This window comes from Apodemus sylvaticus, chromosome 4, assembly GCF_947179515.1.
Source record: "Apodemus sylvaticus chromosome 4, mApoSyl1.1, whole genome shotgun sequence".
Taxonomy (NCBI): Eukaryota; Metazoa; Chordata; class Mammalia; order Rodentia; family Muridae; genus Apodemus; species Apodemus sylvaticus.
Window position 1 is genome coordinate 103,954,898 of NC_067475.1, and position 19,475 is coordinate 103,974,372.

General features: G+C 38.3%; 1 protein-coding gene across 1 annotated transcript in view; it reads right to left on the bottom strand.

The window, feature by feature from the left end:
* The window catches only part of LOC127682336 (vomeronasal type-2 receptor 1), a 32,897-nt gene extending 13,665 nt beyond the window's left edge, over positions 1-19,232 (bottom strand). The window contains exons 1-3 of the mRNA XM_052178703.1: positions 18,997-19,232; positions 14,362-14,653; positions 11,445-12,317 (exon numbers count right to left, since the gene is read on the bottom strand). Of these exons, the coding sequence (XP_052034663.1) occupies positions 11,445-12,317; positions 14,362-14,653; positions 18,997-19,232 (1,401 nt within the window). The remainder of the gene's footprint in view (positions 1-11,444; positions 12,318-14,361; positions 14,654-18,996) is intronic.
* Between the last annotated feature and the right edge of the window lie 243 nt (positions 19,233-19,475).

Genomic DNA, 19,475 nt, shown 5'->3' on the forward strand with positions numbered 1-19,475 from the left:
AGGATTGCAAATAGCACCAGAAAAGGTTCAGACCCAGGAGCCGTATAATTATCTGGGTTTTAAACTTACAGACCAAGCAATTTTTTCCCAGAAGATAATTATCCGCAGGGACAATCTGAAAACTTTAAATGATTTTCAGAAGTTATTGGGTGACATTAACTGGCTTCAGCCGTATTTAAAGCTTACAACAGGAGAATTGCAACCTTTACTTGATATTCTTAAAGGGGATGCTGATCCGACATCTCCTAAGTTATTAACTTCAGAAGGACTTTTGGCTTTACAGACAGTGGAGAAAGCTATTGAAAATCAATTTGTTACCTATATAGATTATTCTTTACCTTTGCATCTGCTAATTTTTAATACTACTCACTCGCCTACAGGTTTATTATGGCAAAAGGCTCCTCTGATGTGGATTCATTTGAGGGTGTCTTCAAGGCGTAATATTTTGCCATATTTTGAGGCGGTGGCCCAAGTAATTATGCTTGGTAGAAAGCAGGCGCTAACTTATTTTGGCAAAGAACCAGATGTTATTATACAACCTTACAGTGTAAATCAGGATGAATGGACTGGTTGCTAGCTCAAATAGGCTTTAAAGGGTGTATAGATAATCATTATCCTCAAGACAAATTGATAAAGTTTTTAAATATGCATGAGGTTGTATTTCCTAAAATGACATCTCTACAGCCGTTGCATAATGCCCTCTTAATTTTCACAGACGGCTCGTCCAAAGGAAAAGCCGGATATCGTATTAACAATCAGCAGGTGGTCGTAGAGACGCCTGGGATGTCTGCTCAGTTATCGGAGCTAACAGCGGTATTGTGTGTTTTTCAATCTGTAAATAGTACGTTTATTCTTTTTACTGACAGTGCTTATGTTGCATTTTCTATACCACAATTAGAAACCTGTGGCACATTTAATTTTAATACGCCAGCTGGATCCTTGTTTTCCCAATTGCAAGGTATCATTCTTGCTAGGAAAAATCCTTTTTATATCAGTCACATCAGAGCCCACTCAGGCCTTCCTGGACCTCTGGCTCAGGGTAATGAGTGCATTGACAAGCTTTGGCACTCACACCCATAGAATTGGCAAAACCAGTGCCCCACTTAGGGGTTAATCCACGTGGTCTTATGCCCAATCAAATTTGGCAAATAGATGTAACTCACTATACAGAATTTGGGAAATTAAAATTTATACATGTTTACATTGATACGTGCTCGGGACTCATTTTTGTCTCCCTGCATACGGGAGAAGCCTCTAAAAATGTAATTGATCATTGTTTACAAGCCTTTAATACCATGGGATTACCCAAAATCATTAAGACAGACAATGGACCAGCCTACACTGGTAAGAACTTTATCTCATTTTGCAAGGAATTTAATATAAAACTTAAAACTAGAATTCCTTATAATCCAATGGGACAAGGAATCGTGGAGCGTGCTCATCACACCCTTAAAAACTGGCTTCTTAAAACTAAGAAGGGGAATCTATATCCTCCTAGGTCCCCTAAATCACATCTTGCCTCTGTTTTATTTGTTTTAAATTTTCTCCAAATGGATGCTAAAGGTCAGTCTGCAGCAGACCGACACTGGCACCCAGCTACTTCCAATTCCTACGCCATGGTTAAGTGGCGGGATCCTTTAAATAATACATGGAAGGGCCCGGACCCCGTTTTAATCTGGGGGAGGGGGTCCGTCTGCATTTTCTCTCAGGAAGAAGACGGAGCGCGTTGGCTACCAGAGAGATTGGTAAGACAAGTAAACTCCCCCTAAACTGTTGGTAAGTATAATTAATTCAAAAGGCCATTTCCAAGCCGCTTCCCACTTACTTGAGAAAGTAAAGTTCCTTTGTGTTCTTGCAAATTAAGTTGCAAGCCAGGCCTCTGGCCTGAGGACACTGAATTTCAATTAAACTAAACGTTTTGAGCTTTCAGATACTAACCAAACAGGTTTTTCTCTTAATCTCCTTTTATATTTCAAGCAGATAATGCTCAGAAGATAAACTCCTTCAGCGATGGCCCCAGGTTGAGGATGGGTAGTTATTACAGCCAGCCAGCGCTTATGAGCAGAGCATTTTACTCTGCCAGTGGATTCCTCAGAAAGGAGGCTGCATGGTATTCGGAACTATGCATGTTTGTTAATATAACAAACATGGGCATCAGTTGAGGTGTGAGGCGAGGCACTGCAGGGGAAAAGGAAAAAAAAAAATCCTGTCTCCTAATTTCCCTGAAAAGCATGCCCAGCTGCATGGGGGTTTGACATTGAAAGACTGTCCTTGAATTAAAAAAAGGCAGTCTATTCCCCCCCCCCCCCGAAAAAGATGTCCTTAACGTTTAAGGGGGTTGGGCCTCTGCTTTCACTCACTGGTTAAAGCCCGTCATCCATTGGATGAACTTACTTATATCCACTGAGTTGTTAAAAATAAATAATTAAGGGGGAATTGTCTCTTCCCCCACAACTAAGCTGGCTGGCAACTCCCAACTCTTCCGATGGCTACCTCCGGCCTTTGTTCCTGTGAACAATAAGGCGCCTCACCTCGACTACCAACACTGCCCCAAGGCGGTTTTACCTGACTCCCAACACAGACTCGCCAGTCTGAAGGCAGGCGACCCGCTGAGACCTGGAGCCAAAGAAAATTCACAGCCCCGCCTTTGATGTGACCGACTTCTGGGAAGGGTGGTCGATTCCCCCATGACTATATAACATGCCTTAAAAATATTAAAGTCAGTCTTGACCGGAATTACCGCCTTGACTCAAATCTCTTTCACCTTAACCTCAAAATTCTCTTTCAGGAAACCCAGTTCACATGTAGCCGCAGGCGGTCTACAATGCAATCCCCTCAAAATTCCAGAGGCATTATGCATGCAGCTAGAAAAAAATCTCAAAATTTATTAACATAAAAGATGCCCAATAGCCTATATAATCCTCACCAGGAAACATCAGCCACTTTAATTCAAGCCCTTTCTATGAGGTTCTACAGCCCTACTGATCTCTGGTAAGTTAGTGACTGCACTAGGAACTTTGGCTGGAAAATTCAAGAATAGCATGTGGTGCAGAGGAAGATCAAGGATATGCCCAGGTGTGGTGGGTTACCTTTCCACTAAAGAGAACATGCTGTTGCCTTGTTAAATTTGGTCATGTAGAGCAAGGGTTATCTCCTCTGAGAATTCTTGTAGCTATCCATTGGTTACCCTGTAAGTGTGGCATCACTCTTGTAGGCTGTGGTTCTCCTGCACACCCTTTCCCCTGAAACAGTATGGGACTTAAGGATACAGAGCCTCAGTATTTCTTTGTGAGCACTTGTTAGGCTGATTCCTACTATGTTTTTTCTTTTGGGGTTTTTGAGACAGGGTTCTCTGTGTAGCCCTGACTGTCATGGAACTCTCTACAGATTAGGCTGGCCTCAAGCTCAGGACCTTTGCCTCTTGAGTGCTGGGATTAACAGCATGTGCCAATTCCACTGGGCTCCCAGTAACAATATAAAAGCCCAGCTCAGGTGGCCTCGTTTGGGGAAATGAAGAATTTTCTGTTTCCTATGGCAGTGAGTCATTGCTTCACTGATGTCCTTTCTCTTTTTAATTCCAGTTTTAAAAATTTTACTGAAATAGAATTACATAACTTTGTTCCTTCCCTTTCTCTCTTCTAGTCCCTCTCAGATACCGTTCCTCCATGTCTCCCAACTCACAAATTGATAATTACTTTTTAAATCATTATTGTTACACATTTATATGTATATGAACAAATATATGCATATGCATACATATATACACACATATATAGGTTTTATAAAACTATATATATGTTTATACATAACATGTGTTATATGTGTACACACACATACACATACACACACACATTTCTTTAAAAGACATGAAATTCTTGTTATAAGAATTTCAGAAGGAGATGGAATAAGACAACATAAGACAGGGTGAAAAGGACTAAAATTTATTATGTACATGTATAAGACCATCTAAAAGTAATTTTAAGTAGTGGCTAAAGCAATAAGGTAAGAGCAATTACTGATCTTGAAAAGGACCAGAGTTCAAATCCTAGAACCAACTTCAGGAGACTCACAAACACCTCTAACTCCAGATCCAAGGAACCCAGAGTCTCTTTCTGATCTCTCTGGTCGCCTAGACACACACACACACACACACACACGTACATACACATGCACACACTCACCTTTTCAAAAATAATTTTAAAATATTTTAATTGCTACTTCAAGATATTGAACTCTTCTATTGAACTCTATTCAAATAGAATCCCAAACAAATATCTCATGCAACTACAGTTCACAGAGTGATTCATTAGCCATTTCTCCCTCCCTCTGTATTAGCCCTTTCCCCAGACTCCTGAGAATTTGCCCACTCTTTCTGTCCACAGCATCTATTATTTACTAAAGTAGTAAATACTGGCCTGGTAAATACTTTCCTGTCCCATACCTGGCACACTACCTTTTTAGGCTTAGCCTGGGAATTGTCCCCTTGATCCCTGGGCCACTCTTCAGTCTGGATACTATCTGAGAAACTGAAGAGTCCTCCTTAGCATCCATGCAAGGTGTAGAAGCTGCTTTCCTTAAAAGATGGTGGTCTCGAGACCACCATCAATCTCATTGTAGAACACAGTGATGACTGCAATTTGTCCCTGTTTTTTCATACTGGCCAGGTTTCTTGATCCTAGCTTCTTATGGGTATCAGGTTTTTATTTTCTTCAGATTTAGGTATCTTGTGACTCCAAGCTAGCATCATTTTATCTAGGATCACTAATTTTATTAGTGAATTCCAAGGGCTCCTGGGGCTTTAAGCTGAACTGATGGAATATCTGTGTCATGTTGATTACACAATGCACACATGAAAAGGGCCTACATCTGATCAAGTATGCCAGGGCAGAATCGGTCCATACACACTACCCAAATACAGGCTATTCGAGCTTCATTGTTGTGACTAACATAAAGTTCTATTGGCCTTATTAGGCCACCAATCTAGGAAATGAGAGAGGAAGGATTTGCTGAAACTGTATGATTACTTATCTTTTAAAAGGAATGATAAAAGCTACTATCAAGTACATTAATTATAATAAGTCACAGGAAGTAACTCATGGATCTTCCAAAAACTGTGCTCTCTTTAATTATAGGCTAGCTGAAAACATATTCAAGTATACTAATCTAACCCTTGAGCATTCAGATACAAGTCATCTTGGCTGTACATTTTATAAGCCAAGCTTCTCTAGATACCAGGAAAAATCTTCAAAAACTATACCAGTAACTCCAGTCAAGATTGGCACCAGGGAGCCAGGAAACTCCACAGCATTCTGTACATAGCCCGCCAGGAGAGAGTGATCTCCCAGCCACGCTTTCACCTCTAAGCACAGAGGTGAGACCTCCACCTTCTCTCTGGAGGGGAACAGCTAGGAGCACTCAGGGCATAAAATCAGTGGAGCAGCTGGGACATAAGTCTTCCCTCCACCATTTATACCAGGGAGCCATGAGATTCCACAACCTTCTATGCATAGCCCGCCAGGAGAGAGTGATCTTCCAGCAGTGCTTTCAATTCTGAGAGCAGAGGAGTAAGGACCCAGGCTTATAAGCCCAGAAGAGGAACAAACTCCAGCCAGAGACAACAATACCAACTAGCACCAGAGATAACCAGATAGCAAAAGACAAGCACAAGACCCTACCAACAGAAACCAAGGCCACATGGCAACATCAGAGCCCAGTTCTCCTACCACAGCAAGTCCTGGATACCCCAACACACCAGAAAAGCAAGAGTTGGATTTAAAATCCTAGCTCATGATGCTGATAGAGGGCTTCAAGAAAGACTTAAATAACTCCCTTAAAGAAATACAGAAGAACATCAGTCAACAGGTAAAAGCCTTTAAAGAGGAAACACAAAAATCCCTTAAAGAAATACAGGAGATCATGGGTCAACAGGCAAAATCCCTTAAAGGAGAAACACAGAAATCCCTTAAAGAATTACAAGAAAACACAATCAAGTGAAGGAACTGAACAAAACCATCCAGGATCTAAAAGTGGAAGTAGAAACAATAAAGAAATCACAAAGTGAGATATCTCTGGAGATAGAAAACCTTGGAAAGAATTCAGGAGTCATCAGCAACAGAATATAAGAGATAGAAGAAAGAATCGCAGGTGCTGAAGATACCATAGAAAAAAATTGACTCAACAGTCAAAGAAAATGCAAAATGCATAAAGCTTCTAACACAAAATATCCAGGAAATCCAGGACACAAGGAGAAGACCAAACCTAAGGATTATAGGTATAAAAGAGAGCAAAGATTTCCAACTTAAAGGACCAATAAATATCTTCACCAAAATTGTACAAGAAAACTTCCCTAACCTAGAGAAAGAGATGCCCATGAACATACATGAAGCCTTCAGAACTCAAAACAGACTGGACCAGTGCAGAATTTCCTCCTAGCACATAATAATCAAAACACCAAATGCACTAAATAAAAAAAGAATATTACAAGTAGTAAGGGGAAAGGGGCAAGTAACTTATAAAGGCAAACATATAAGAATTACACCAGACTTCTCACCAGAGATGATGAAAGCTAGAAGATCCTGGGCAGACCTCATACAGACCCTAAGAGAACACAAATGCCAGCCCAGGTACTATACCCAGCAAAACTCTCAATCATCATAGATGGAGAAACCATGATATTCCATGATAAAAACAAATGTATACAATATCTATCCACAAATCCAGCCCTACAAAGATGGATAGATGGAAAATGCCAATACAAGGAGGGAAACTACACCCTAGAAAAGGCAAGAAAGTAATCTTCTTCCAACAAACCCAAAAGAAGATACCCACACAAACATAAAAATAACATCAAAAATAACAGGAAGCAACAATCACTATTCCATAATATCTCTTAACAATAGACTCAACTCCCCAATAAAAAGACATAAACTAACAAATATTTCTCAGCCGGGTGGTCATGGTGCACACCTTTAATCCCAGCACTTGGGAGGCAGAGGCAGGAGGATTTCTGAGTTCGAGGACAGCCTGGTCTACAGAGTGAGTTTTAGGACAGCCAGGGCTACACAGAGAAACCCTGTCTCAAACCCTCCCCTTCCCCCCAAAAAAAGAAAGAAAGAAAGAAAGAAAGAAAAGAAAAGAAATATTTCTCATGTAAATCTTCAATTTTATCAAAAAATGTTCGTAATTCCCTTTAATTAATTTAGTAATGTTTTATGTCTACCATTTTATCTGCATTATTTTTCATGATAATTGCCAATTTTAATGTCTTTCTCTAGATATCATCTATTTTATCAGAAATGTTTTCAACGTAAATCTTTGATTTTATCACAAATGTTTCTAATTCTACCTTCAATTAATTTAGAAAGTTTTTATATCTACCATTTTATATGTAAAATTTTCCATGAAATAGTCAATTTTAACGTGTTTTTGTATATATTTCTTGAATTTTACCAGAAAATTTTTCCATGTAAATCTTCAATTTTATTTGAAAATGTTTATAATTCTACCTTCAATCAACTTAGAATTATCCTTATGCCTATCATTTTATCTGTATAATTTCCATTATACTCTTTAATTTTAACATGTTTTTCAATATATATTTCTTCAATTTTATCAAAAATATTTTCCATGTAACTCTTCAAGTTTATGAGACTATGGTTATAATTCTACTTCCAATCAACTTAGGAATACTTTTATGCCTACCATCATTATATCTATATAAAATTTTCCATAATAATATTTAATTCTTACATGTTTAAAATTTTTAACATCTAACATTTTTCTACATTTTATCAGAAACATTTTCCATGTAAATCTTCAATTCTATCATAAAATATTTCTATTTCATATTTCAATTAATTTAGCAATGTTTTACATGTCTACCACTTTACACTTTAATTTTCCATGAAAATTGCCAATTTTAACATGTTTTTCTATGTATCTCTTCTATTTTATCTGAAATATTTTCCATGTAAATCTTTAATTTTATCATAAAGTGTTTTTACTTCCCTTTTCAATAAAAAAATTAAAAAAAAAACAACCTCCAGTCTACCTTCCCTACCTTATGAAGCATGGCCTTAAGGGTTTTTAATTGCCAGATAGAGACTTTAAGAGCCAGGAGTGTCATATTGGAGGAAGAAAAAAACAAGAGGCAGATTATATGATCTGAGGACAGTGGCAATAAACCTCCTGACCTGTTGTCAGGCCAATCCTAAAGAAGCCCTCAGACCACTTTCATTTTACAACTTGCCCAACATTTACCAGAAAATTTTTCTGGAGTATGCCAGAACAAGATTAGAAAATACAGTTCATTTACCTATCTCCATGCAAAGGATTCAAATACCTAATAGTTCTTACGAATAACTCCAGCCAATGGATAGAGGTATTTCCATAAAAAAATCAAAAGGATCTTATCATCCTTATACAATACATTATCCTTCACTTTGGTCTCCTCTGGCCCCTAAAGTCAGATAATTGCCCATCATTCATTTCTAATATCATTATCAAGATTAATTAATATCTCTATGCATCCTGGTACCCTCATCTTTAAGATTTTGGTGGTGGTAGTGGTAGGCCCTTCCTACCACAAAGGAGGTCTAGTAGGAGTCAGACCTCCTACTAGAACCAGAATTCATTATCTATCTCAGTATGTTACACCTTTCAGACACATAATCAAGTCTGTCACAACATGACTGCATTTTCAGGATCACTTCCTTACGTTAATTTAAGAGACTAGGTCTATCTTAAAATCCTCTTGCATGATAAATGACCACTCAAAGCTATGTGAACAGGACGTTATTGAGTCTTCCTTCCAACTTAAGCTACAAAGACTGCCATTGTGGGTTCATCCCCAGAAGCTCAAACACCCTATTCCTCTGAGTGCTTTGGAAATCTGTCTCCCCATCTGACAAGACCAGGTAAAACTCATCTACAGACACTCCAATAGTTCCATGAGTAGCCAAGACACTCTCTTATCTCACTGAGCTTTGATATAAATTTATACTCTCTCTCTCTCTCTCTCTCTCTCTCTCTCTCTCTCTCTCTCTCTCTCTCTCATACACACACACACACACACACACACACACACACATTCATTCATTCATTTGGTGTCCTAATAAACAAGATCTACTCATTCTGCAGAGTTCATTTTAAACCTATTTATTCAGAGAGGTCTCCTAGATTATTTCTGAACAGAAGTAATCACTTACCTTTAGTTTAATGGTGTTTCTACTTCTATATAGAAAGTCAAATATAATGGGATGTTATATCAGAGGTCTGTTCATTGTCTTTTTACTCATGTGCCTCCATTATCAGGAACAGAACTGAACCCACAATCAAAAAGGCACACAATAATAATAGCAAACAAATTTTAAACAAAGTTTAAAAACTAGCACACAAAAAGTATAATAAAAAGCAATACAGAGCCTCAAATATTCCCAACAAGACAATTATTATTTCCCAAGAGAAATTTGGCAGCTTCATATAGAAAAAAATATGGTGATACTACTATAATCAAGCTGCCAAAGTTAATATTACCAGCAATAATAAGACATATTTATATAATGTGCCTTCCTGTTTTTAAAGATGGAATTTTATGTAGCCCAGGCTACTCATTATGTAACTGAAGATAACATCAAACTTCTGGTGCTTCTGCCTCTAATTCCTGAGTGCTAAAATAATAGGCATGCACCACATGGCCAGATTTTTGTGTGGCCTATGGTATTGAAGCCCACTTTGTGCACTCTTGAAAAGTACTCAACTGAGCTATACCTTCAACCTATGATATGCCTTCTAATAGCCAGAATTTGAAAAGATACAATATTACATTTGTGTTATTTGTGCCAGAAATGCATAAACTCAACAAAATCATAAAAAGTAGGTAAAGCCAAATAGAATACACTGTAAAAATCATGGACAAATCATGATCAAAACTACCAAGTTCATGAAAAAAAAAAGGAAGGGAAAAATACCACAGAGTACTGAATGATGAGATTTAAAGCAGGAGGTGAGCAATTGAAAGCCAAGGATACATGCTCTACTATGTTCATAGCAGCCCTATTTATAATTGCCAGATGCTGGAAAGAACCCAGGTATCCCTCAACAGAAGAGTGGATGCAAAAAATGTGGTATATCTACACAATGGAGTACTATTCAGCCATTAGAAACAATGAATTCATGAAATTCTTAGGCAAATGGATGGAGCTGGAGAACATCATACTAAGTGAGGTAACCCAGACTCAAAAGATGAATCATGGTATGCACTCACTAATAAGTGGATATTAACCTAGAAAACTGGAATACCCAAAACATAATCCACACATCAAATGAGGTACACGAAGAATGAAGGAGTGGCCCCTTGTTCTGGAAAGACTCAGTGAAGCAGTATAGAGCAAAATCAGAACAGGGAAGTGGGAAGTGTTGGGTGGGAAAACAGGGGGAGGGAAGGGGACTGATGGGACTTTCGGGGAGTGGGGGTCCAGAAAAGGGGAAATCATTTGAAATGTAAATAAATATATCAATAAATTAAAAAAAAAAGAAAAGAAAAAAAAAAAAAAGAAAGTCAAAGTCAAAGGGAAATTCAGAGGTCCCAGTCACTGTGGCCTCTGTTGAATTAACAGAGTTATATATAAGAACACAGTGATGCTGGTCAGGCAAAGAAGAAATAACAGCTCAGAGATACTAACTGGAACTCCTGCAGGGCTGCCAGGACCAGAGCAGGATTCTCGAGCTCTATTTTTCTGAGTAAGGGGGAGAATCATGGATGAGACCACGCTTGTCATGACCAGACTGCTCAAGACCACCCAGCCTACTCTAAACCAACATGAATTGCCTAACATGAGACCAAGAAAAGGAGGCATGGAAGTAAGCCTCCCAAAGAATGTCGCAGAACCATTCTACAGTTCTCACACTGCATAAAGACTCCATCTTCTAGTCCCCTTCAAGCTAGATAAGACCACATGACTAAAATATGACTATGTGAATATAAGAATCGTATATGATTTCTAGAAATGGTTTTCATGCCTTTTTCCTTCTTGCTGCTTAAAATATGAGCATGGCATTTTGAACTCATGTAATCATGCCAGACTACAAAGTGAAGTCTCATTTTGTGGTTAGGAACAGGAAAACTAAGAGAAATTGGAGTCTCTCTGCCATTTATTTAGTCCTAGAATGTTTACCTTTAGCTTTTATTATGCTTTTAAAAATCAGCTTGTCTAGTAAAGGAATTATTTTTGTGAGAGATATAGATTCTATTTATAACAAAACTAATAACTCTGTTAGTAAATGAGGACTTAAAACACACATTCATGCAAAACATGCAAACAATTTCTTTTAAGTGGCGATTCAAAAAAAATTGTGACTATCAAATACAAAGGTAAATAGCTTTGATGGCTATTTGTATGAATATGTATGAGTGGCATACTATATCATGAAGTAAAACAACGTACCTGCCAGAAGTCAAAGGTAGGTATATATGCACATTGATTATTTCCACCAAATGGTCCCTGTCCTTCTTGACATCTGCTGAGGAGATCCAGGGCATGAGCTATAGCATACACAGCTTGTTTGACGTTGTTTGTGATTCTTAGCTGAGATGTATCCAGATAGGTATTTTTCAGATCTTCCAGCTTCTCCTCTCCAGTGCAGAGCTGATCAGACATGTCATACAATCTGTCTTCTTTACCAGTCATATTCACTCTGTGGTCCACATTGTAAGGCACACTGCTGTTGGGCCAGGTACAGTTAAAAGCAGTTTGCCAGAATTCAATGGTCAAGGTATCATTTGGATCCTTGCTAGGATGTACATCATACAGAAATTCTTTTAGTCCTGGTATAATAGTTCTCGGTATTGCAAATCCAATGCTTCCACCAAAATAGGGAAAATACTCAGGCTTTGCAATGAGAGCTGAGGTAATCCAGGCTTCGCTGGCTATCCATGTCCTGTCAGTTATGTTATGATGAATCACTTCCAGCACAAAGGGGCTGAGGTCAATGTCAGAAGTATAAAGCACAATGACTTTGGCTGTAGAACCCTTTACTATATCAACAGCTTTTTTCATTTTCTCATAGGAGTAGACTTTTGGAATGGTTTCCGAGAAAGCAACACAGAGGTTGGCGCTCTCCATTTTTTCCTTAAAAGTTTTTACTCCATATTTTCCATAATCATCATCAGCTGCAATAGCACCTACCCAGACCCAACCAAAGTGTCTGATAAGATTCACCATGGCCTCAGACTGGATCTTATCACTGGGTACTACACGAAGATAAGATGGAAACTGGAATTTGTCGCTAAGAATTGAGCAGGAAGAAGTATAGCCCACCTAAAATTGAGGATATTTTTAGTTATTACAAAGCTAGAGCCAAATCTTCAATTACAGCTTTCTGAATATTTTGATATGGATAGAGCTGAATAGTTCTCAGTTTCCTCACATTATTCTGTGAAAAATAACTTTCTACTCTTACTCGATGAGTGGGTACTGTTGACAGAAGTTCTTTGGTCTGTGCTGTCAACCCCAAGAAGGTAAAGGTAGCCAACAATTGATGAAATTCAATGGACAGCACGAGTTTCTCTTGCTTACACTATCTCACTTCTCTCCCATCTCAATTAGTTTTGCTCTATTCTTTCCTTTTGTGAAAACCTTTTTTTTCTTTTTTTCCTTCTGGTTGGCAGGACTTCTGCATGAGTAGATGCTAAACCTTAGGAAAGGTGCTTCAAAGCTTAGTTTTAAGCAATTTTCTACAACAAGATTCCTCAACACTCTCATTTTATAGGCCCCAAAGTATGCACAGGAGCAAGTCTTTTTTGTAATTTGCTCAATAATCCTCACATGCATTTCTCATCTTTAGGGACTTGATAATGGAACTTAGGTCACCCACCATATGTGGGTGAGCATTTTTATGCATTTCTGTATCTTAAGGCTCCACATCACTCATTCACTTTACCATGTTACTAATGCATCACTGTCAGTAAGGTCTTCTCTATTACAATTCCACAGCTCCAGAGCTGTCCATTCCTTCATGAAGTCAATTTACTCCCAGGTTCTCTTTCTTAGTCTTTCATTTGATTCTTAATCCTTTGGCTAATATCTATACTCTTCTTTAGAATCATACAACCAGAAACAGCATTAAAGCTATCTACAGAAAAGAAGATTTTTGAACAAACAAAGACAGGGCTAAGGTAATGGATCCATGGACAAAGTGCTTGCCATGCAAACCCGATGACCTAAGTTTAATCCCCAAAATCTAAGCAAAAAAAAAAAAAAAAAAAAAAAAAAAGATGCAGTGGCATATGTCTCAGCAGTTCTATAGCAAGATGGCAGGCAGAGACATGAGAATTGGCTCATGGGACATTTAGCATGGAGTATACTAGATAGCAGCAGTAGCAATAACAAGAAAAATCCTGCCTTAACTGAGTGGAAGGCAAAAAATTACTGTAAAATTGTCCTCTAACCTCCATATTTATGCCATGGCAGACATGTATGTATATGGTTGCACATGTCCAATAATCTGTAAAGTTGTTTCAACTTTTGATACTATCCCAAATAATATCATTTTATGAAACTCCCAAACCCATTTTAGATTGTGAGTATGATGTGATGACTTAGGTCATGATTAATAAGCATCAACAAAGATAAAGCCCAAAATATATGCCTTGTTTCAGCTAGTGATCAACCACCAAGTGTTAATCCAGTACTATGGAGCTTGGTGACTAGTGAGAAGTAAATAATTACTGCATCACAACTCAGTGCAAGCCAGATGTTCTGGATCAAGTAATCTGAAATCACCTCTAAGTAAGCCCCAGCTCTCACGGCTGGAGCTTGGTCATATAGTGTCACAAAGAACACCATCCCATGCATTCTATGCTTAGTTATGCAGTGTCACTAAGAACACCACACCATCCATCCTAGGCTATCTTATACCTTATCTCAACTTCTGCCTTTCTTATTTTCAACTATTTCTAAAAACTGTATTTCTTTAAATATTTTTGTCTATTCTTTTTGAGGCAGAGTTTCTCTGTATAGTTGTCTGGGAACTAGCTCCGTAGAGCAGACTAGCCTCTAACTCAGAGATCTGTGTGCTTCTGCTTCCTGAGGGCTGGAATTAAATGTGTGTGCCACCATTTTTATGTGTGTGCTTGGATAAGTTTATAGCACTGCATGCATAAGGAAGTCTATGAAAGTCAAAAATGGGGGGCCTTCAGATCCCCATAACTGGAGTTTCAGATGGCTGTGAACTACCCTATCAGTTCTAGGGAATGAAACTAAGTCCTCTGCAAGAACAAGTACTCTTAACCTGTTAGCCATCTCTCCGGCCCCCATTTTTATTTCTTTACAAGTAAGTACTCAGGGCACTATTCTGACATACCTGAGGCATGTAATATAATCCCAGAATTCTTGAAGCAGCAACTGACAAGGCTGATCCTCCTGCTCCAACCAGTGCTGCCAGAATTGATCCAGTGCTGTTTCTAAAATTGGGTTTGAATTCTTCTTGCCCCGTAAGAAACACCAAAGACGACTCCATTGCTTTGGAGATGGTGTAGCAGGAATCAAAGATCTGATAGCCCAGAGTATGGTTTGGCAAAATGTCCTTCCTCTCATTAATCTCCTTGATGGTGTGGATCATGGTTTTCATCCAGCGGAAACCCCGGAAGTTAAACCTGGAAAGGAAGCTGTTGTGAGGCACTGGCTATTGAATATATAGTGAATATATAGACTGGCTTAGTATGTGTATATATATATATATATACATACACTAAGATTTTCTCAAATGGCCAATTATATCTTTGTCACAAAAATATTTTTCTAGTCAGGATATTCTTCACCAGCAGATACACAACAGTATCTTTGAACATGTTTTCCCTATATACTGGAAATCCATTGGGGGCCATGAGTCTTCTCCTTACACTGACCTATGTTCTTCTGAACATTAACTGTAATTATAAAAATCCTAAAAATACAGTGAAGCACTTAAAGCAGGAGTACAGTAAAGCATTTAAAGAATTATGCATAAATAAACTGCAATTGCATAATCCTAATCTGAGATTTTAGTTTCAATATTAAGAAATATTTATTGGTTATCACATATAAACAGAAACATGATGCATCATGCTTTTAATTATCTAGCCATTAAAATCAATATTGCAACTCAATACCACATTTTATCAATTTTCCCTATATTTGTCAACTAACTCTTCTATTTTCTTCTTTCTTTCTTCAAAGTTAAAGCACATCCTAACTTACTAAAGACAAGTACCCCAACATGACTTAATGCCTTAAAATCTTCTATAGATATTTAACTTTGTCTACTATTCAGTAAAATTTTTTATTAAACAGGACACTGGAGAGATGGCTGAACATTTAAGAATACTTGTTGCTTTTGCAGAGGGTCCAGGTTTAGTTTCCAGCACCCACGTGGATGTTCACAACTATGCCTAACTACAGTTTCAGAGGATCTGATATCCTCTTCTGGACTCCACATGCTCCAAGCATGTACATGATACATATAGATACATGAAGGTAAAACAATAAAAATTTATGTGTGAAGGGTCATGCATAAAAAACTCAATCTAATATTTTTAAAAATATGTATATCAATAACAAATATCCCTTTGGAACTATGGAATTCCCTTCCATGTCTCTTTAATTGAATTTTCATTTAGGAGGCAGTTCTTTGGTTTCTCAGACAGTATAACATGATAGTAAAAGAATAGGCACTGAAAATTATCCAAGCAGTTACAACATGGTAAAGGAAGCCATCTAAGTAGGTCAGGAGCAATGAGCTTTGCAGGGGAACCCCGCCCCGCCCTGGAGGAGCGCACAGCCAGGCTGAGGCTTAGAGGCTGACACAGAGACAGAAGAAGGGAAGTCAGACAGTGCTGGGGCTCCATGACAGGAGAACGTGTTATTAATGCTCTTATCAAAGAATGGAAAAGTCAATGATTAGGGGAGATAAGGGTGGAGCAGTGCAAGTGAAGAGACAAGAGAGCAGTAAACGCCACAGCACAGAAAGCTGAACACACACTCACACACACACACACACACACATACACACACACACACACACATCCTGCTACTGTTTCCAGAGCAGGAGACACCACAGCACAGAAAGCTGAACACACACTCACACACACACACACACACACACACACACCCTGCTACTGTTTCTAGAGCAGGAGACACCACAGCACAGAAAGCTGCATGCACACATACATACATACACACATACACACACACACACAAACACACACACACACACACTGCTACTGTTTCCAGAGCAGGAGACACCACAGCACAGAAAGCTGCATGCACACATACACACACACACACACACACACACACACACAAACACCTACACACACACACCACTGCTGTTTCCAGACTAACAACAGTAAAATCATCAACTTTTAAAATAAATGTAGTTGCAAATTTTTTATTTTTTTCATATTTTTTATTCAATATATTCTTTAGTTACATTTCAAATGATTTCCCCTTTCCTGGCTCCCCGCTCCCCAAAAGTCCCATAAGCCCTCTTCCCTCCCCTTGTTCCCCCATCCACCCCTTCCCACTTCCCTGTCCTGGTATGCACTCACTGATAAGTGGATATTGGCCTAGAAGCTTGGAATACCCAAGACACAATTCACATATCAAATGATGCCCAAGAAGGAAGGAGAGGCCCCTGGTCCTGGAAAGGCTCAGTGCAGCAGTGTATCTTTTTTAAAAGAATGATACAATTTTGAAAGCTAGAAAAATATTTGCCTGCTTTGAAGTAGTCATTCTAACCCTTGAGAACCTAACTGAGAAAGCACTATTCCCATAGGGGAAAAGCTATCTAACCCCAAAGGGCAGGACAAAGGTTTTCATTGTACTAGAAAACTAGAACAAACTAAAGTGTTCACAGACAGAACCTCAACTGTATAAGAATATTTTCCATGCTTACAAAATAATTATCCAGAATATGATACAGCAGTAAGAAAACAATTTTAAGTGAAATGGGCAGTATGAAGACTCTCTATAATAAATGCAACATATGAAGTGTTTTAAGAATTAGCAGGGAAGTTATTCTAAATCATCACAAAATAATCACTAAAAAGATGGTATTTGGAATAAATTTTCCTTCATCAGCTAATGTTTATTATAAGGTTCACAATATTTCATAATATCTAAACCATCCTTTTATGACTATCAAACAAAACATTAAAAACTCCGTTTTTCATTTCATTATTTTTCTCTACTCGGGAGAAAGATTTTCAAAGTAATACAAAGTCTTCTTGTTTTATGTACTCTTAACACATGGACAGCTGAAATTAGTATTGCATTAGAGCTGTTTGTTTCAAAACAAAATTTCTCCAAACCCGAGTTGAGATTCTGAATCAGTTAGTTAAAGCTTATGATTTAAAAAATAAAATTAATATTGCTTACTTTGACCTTGGATTCTGAACACTACATAGACCTTTGGAAGGAGAAGTTAAACTACATGGAAGAAGGATGAAAGCCTTGGACGCACTGGGGATGAATAAGTAGAAGGATATGTACTGGTGAAATTAAACTGACGAATACTGCTGGAAATTAAAAATAAAGACTTAATTTTAAAGTAATGAAATTTTTAACATTACAATGACCAAACGTAGCCACTCAAATCCTAATTTCAATAATTAAACAAATCCCAAAATGATCCTAATTAGGGAATTATTTTAAATAGGACATAGCTACTTCTCTCCACTCCTACAACTATGATGTAGTAAGATATTATTCCTAAGGAAGGAGAAGTGATGGGAGGAGAACAAATGACGTGACCCCTCTTCTAAACTCTCAGTCTGTTACACTGTGATGCACTCTGAGTTCTCAGTTCACATTGCTGGGAGTTAAAGAGGTGAAGACTCCTGTGGTAAAGAACACTTGGCTCTACAGGAATCTAGTAAACCCCATATCTTCTTCCTCCCATTGCCTCTGCTTCACTGTAAGAGTGAGAAACAGTCATAGGATTGGGGATGGGATTCATCATAAGCCTTTGTATTTTCTGAAGATGTAGAGATGATCACCACCCTTCACACAAGGACATCTTAAATTTGCAGCATGAAATATAACAAGGGAAAGTTGCCATCGGTGAAGATGTGAGCTAGCAGAATCTGCTAAATATACAGTGTGCACTGACAACAGTGATGGTCATGAAGCTTCAGGGAAATGCCTGCTGTGTTAGGTCACATTTCCAGCTAAAACTGTGTTTGTGTTACAGTTACAACTATCTAAAAGCAGATATAGACAGAGACATAGGTATATAGATATAGATATAGATATAGATATAGATATAGATATGAATATATATGTGAATATACAAATATGAATATATGAATACAAGAAATAATACAGAGAGAGGCAAAACATTGCTTTCTAATAACAATAAACTTATTGATAATTTGCTTTGCTTTCTTTAATTTCTGGCATTCTCATATGTGTCTGTGTGTGTGTGTGTGTGTGTGTGTGTGTGTGTGTGTGTGTGTGTGTGTGTGATGTACGGATAGCTATCCTATCCATGCTTTGCATTTCTCACAACAGATTACTGACAAATTCTAGTATCAAGCATGGATCTTATTTCCTGCAGTGCGAGATACAAACACTATGGGCAAACCTACCAGGGTAAGTCTTGCTCAGATAAATCTAGTGCTCCCCTGCAGTGTGCTTCTCTTGAATAGAGTTTTAATCTCTGCTATTAAACAGTAAGGCTACAATGCTACATAATTGTGCATCTGTTCTTCTGAAACCTCAGTACATTCATGAATCAACAGGAGTCTTCTAAAAACAGATTCTGACTCTGCAAATCTGGGTAGCAGCCTCTAACGGTACATGCCTAGCAACCTCTTAGCTGCTGCTGCACCACAGAGGACTCTGTGAGAACCAAGTGCTCTGTACAGCAGCAAGACTCCAGCAGGAGCCCCAAGCCCATGCTTACCTCTCCCCACCACCACCACCACCACCTGAGTTAACAAGAAAGAAAATGGCTTACCCTTCACACATGGGTGATACCGGCTCCAAAATAGCTTCATCTACTGGGATGATTCTGGAGTGGATAGGAAACAGTCCTGCAATAACAAGTGAATGATTTTTGGCATCTACATATCCAGACAAATTAAATTTGGCCATCAATCTGCATTGTAGTTCCTCAGTTTTGTTTTGGGTGTCCAATTCAGCCCACAAAAGTGCAAGAAATCCTAAAGCTAAGCATATTTGTCTGCTGGCCATTTTAATAAGATGAGTTTTAAGAAACTGACTAGTGTGGAAATCACACACGTTTCAGTGAAGCACCTTGATTGAGTGTATATGTGTGCGTCCCAGTGGACTTGGCTTGTCACTGCTTGCTACATAATTTTCATGTCTCAATCACGGGCCTTGCAATCACTTGCAATTTGTGGATCTGGACTGGGAGCCGAGTAGCCCTTTGAGAAGAGACTTTAGAAAATCCCCATATGCTTTGAAACAATGAAT